The 3,110-nt window shown below is 31.0% G+C and overlaps 1 protein-coding gene across 1 annotated transcript; it reads right to left on the bottom strand.

Moving 5' to 3' along the window:
* Positions 1–241: 241 nt before the first annotated feature.
* Positions 242–2,373, bottom strand: LOC112757620 (serine/threonine-protein phosphatase 7 long form homolog). Its single transcript, XM_025806176.1, has 3 exons — positions 2,305–2,373; positions 467–888; positions 242–359 (listed from the first exon to the last, which is right to left on the bottom strand). Exons 1-3 carry the CDS (start codon positions 2,371–2,373, stop codon positions 242–244), a joined length of 609 nt encoding a protein of 202 aa, XP_025661961.1.
* Positions 2,374–3,110: the final 737 nt, after the last annotated feature.

Genomic DNA, 3,110 nt, shown 5'->3' with positions numbered 1-3,110 from the left:
CCGTCTGAAGCCGATCAAAATATTGAACGGGAAGATTACAACAGCGACAGTGAGGAAGAGTTTGAAAGCAATTACGAAATTGTTGGTCTTGATGGAGACAAAGACCAAGGTGATGGCACTGTTGCAAATGCTCTCGCAAACAAATATAGAACGTAACTGTAATATAATGTTACCTGTTTGCAAGCGAAAAACTGTAGGGATCCCGAGGAAATGGCGCTAGATATGGGAGACGGATCCAAGCCTAGGTTAGCAGAAGTTCTAGCGGACCATCGATTTTCTTGCAGTCAAAACGAGATGCCCTGCATAATGATCTGTACAGGTGTGCCAGGCATGCAGATCCCAAACTGTACTGTCCGATACTGCCAAAATCACGAAGCAAAGGCAGGAACTTCCAGTTCACAGATGCCCCAGACTTGTCCCAAACAAGACTGTATCAAATAATAACATAATGTGGCACTTCACGTACCTCTGCATGCTGGTTTCGTCAACCAACTGTAATCTTTCTTTTAGATCTCGAAGCCAGGTCAGTTTTATGCAGCTTGCTCTACAGTCAGACTTCTTCGGTGCAACCCCAAATTGCTGTAAACACTCTGCCTCTAAGGCTTCAAAACTACTCATAATCATCCATGTGACTGGAAGAACGTCTGTTGGAAGACCAAAGATAACAGCAACATCTTCCAGTGTCACAGCACATTCACCAACACGAAGGTGAAAGGTATGTGTGTTTGGGTGCCACCTTTCGACTAGTGCATTTACCAGTGCTTTCTGACATTGAACTACTCTAATTTGGGAAACATGCAAGAAACCAATAAACCGTAAATGCTCTTCAACCCTATCATTGTACCGATTCGGAGGGAGTGGGTGATCACATATCAGATACCGTAAACTCTACAAAAACATATCAGATTATTAGTCAAATCATTAACAATGACTAATTTACTACTAAAAGATAATAACTATCTATGATATATAATTTAAATAATTTTCACAATTAACTAAACAAGACATAATAATTCAAATCGCAAAGCTTTGATATATAATTTTACTGAATCCAATTCAAACAAAAAAATAATTATTGAAAAATAATATTAATAGATATTATATAATTATAAATAAAATAAGTGAGTCTATAATTATTGTTAACAAAAAATATAATTAATTTAAGAATGAATGAGTTTATAACTAAAATTAAACTAAATTAAATAGAAATAAATTATTTGCTGAAAGATATATATATATATATATTAATAACAAATTTAACAGTCTGGTGGTTGTGAGTATCATTTTTCTCCTTGAAGAGGGGTTCGAACCCCATCTTCCACATTTTGAGAAATTTTGAAACTCAGACGGTTCGGTCAAATCGATCTTACTGAGTTTGACCGGCTTTGACCGGTTCACTCTGAGTTTGAATTGTTCGTTGTCTTATGCGGTCACATCATCGGACCGGACCGATTTCGAGTCCGATTTACTGATTTCTTGATCGAACCGGCCGGTCCGGTCCGATTTTAAGCCTTCAGCTACACTAACATATTTATTTCAATTAAAAATCTAACAACAAACAAAAATTTATTACAAAAAATTCTGTCTAATTTACTCAAAATTTTTCAAACCATTTTCAAAAATTATTCAACTTAAACGTAATAATTAATTATAATTTTTAAAATTATTACAAAAAATTCTAAACATATATTATTTTTACTAATTTATGAGATTACATCAATTTAAATATTATCATTAATTAAAAAGTTTACTAATCAACTACAACTGTACATATACACATATATAGACTCAACAATAAATTCTTAAGTTCTAATGATAATCACAATCTTAACCTATATGTTCCTAAATTCACTTTCTAACAATAATAACATTAACTCTATAACATATAATATTTACTTCATTTAAATATATATCCCTAAATTTTTAACAATAATAATAATAAATCTAAAATATAAAAAAAATTAAAAACTAAACTTACCTAATCAGGATGGCTAAGATAATGTATAATATGAAATTCAAGATGATCAACATCTTTATATTTTTGTTTCTTTGATATTGTGAATTTTTTCTTCAAATTTGCATGAAGAACAATGGGGTTTGGAGGCTGAAGAAGAAGAAGAGAGGAAAGGGATTGCTGGTTGGGTTCTATGAAAAAGACTCGGAGGGAATGAGTTGGGTTCCAGGAAGCATGTTGGTATAAGGGGGCACCGTCCTGGGGGACAACGAACGCGCGCCACGTGGCTAGGACATCACAAATCGGATGGTCTGAGTTGCTCCCTCTAATCGGACCGTCCGAGTTCCTACCTTCAACTCCCTCGGTCCGATTTCAGCTTCTCTGACACTACATACAGGTAAAGCACCTATGTTCTCCATAACGATGCACCATATTAAAAATAAAAAGCGAAGAAGGTTAGGAACTATTTGATTTATGAAAATATTTTTTATTTTTTAATTTTCTTAAAAACAAGTTAAAATTTCACTATTTTATTTTAGTTTACTAAATAAAAGTGACATTAAGAAAGAAAAATATATGCACACTTTATTTTTATACTCGCGCTTTACACCGATGCATTTTCATTTTTTTTAAATTATTTTTCATGACCACTTCAATTTTTTTCTTTATTTGTTTGCATCATCTTTTTTTTTTAATTGTGTTTTTATTTTTTCTTTTTAATATAATTATTATTTTTTTTAAATTTCTATTTTCTACAATTTTCTGAATTTAACACATTGTTTTAAACGTATCATTTTAGAAAATATAAACTTTTAGATGTAAATTATAAATAATAAACATAAAAAAATCTCAAATAATATAATCTTTTAATTTTTATCAAAAAATTTTGAATTCGAGACTTATTTCTAGTTAAAAAAAAAAAAGACGTAGGTCGGTGGACTAGCATGTGCCAACGCCATAGCCATATAACAATTGTCATCAAACAATCCAAAGCCCAAAATCAATCTATCAATCTATTCTATCTATCTCTTTATATTTTATAAAAATTGTTACTAAAATTATTTTGCATTCAAATAATAACACGTAACTTTTTTATAATTTTGTCATATAAGTATATATTATAGTAGATATCATTTTATTATAAATCCAATTATAT

Source organism: Arachis hypogaea, chromosome 16 (assembly GCF_003086295.3).
Source record: "Arachis hypogaea cultivar Tifrunner chromosome 16, arahy.Tifrunner.gnm2.J5K5, whole genome shotgun sequence".
Lineage (NCBI taxonomy): Eukaryota > Viridiplantae > Streptophyta > Magnoliopsida > Fabales > Fabaceae > Arachis > Arachis hypogaea.
Note: the sequence above shows the minus strand (reverse complement) of the source record. Positions and strands in the feature narration are given on the sequence as shown.

Bases quoted from the DNA above. Each gene is read 5' to 3' on its own strand.
- LOC112757620 (XM_025806176.1), bottom strand. From the start codon at position 2,373: ATGGAGAACATAGGTGCTTTACCTGTATGTAGTGTCAGAGAAGCTGAA. The intron at 889-2,304 runs GTAGGAACTCGG...ATGTTTTTGTAG, and splicing joins TCGGACCGAGGGAGTTGAAG to AGTTTACGGTATCTGATATG. The intron at 360-466 runs GTACGTGAAGTG...TGATTTTGGCAG, and splicing joins GACGAAACCAGCATGCAGAG to TATCGGACAGTACAGTTTGG.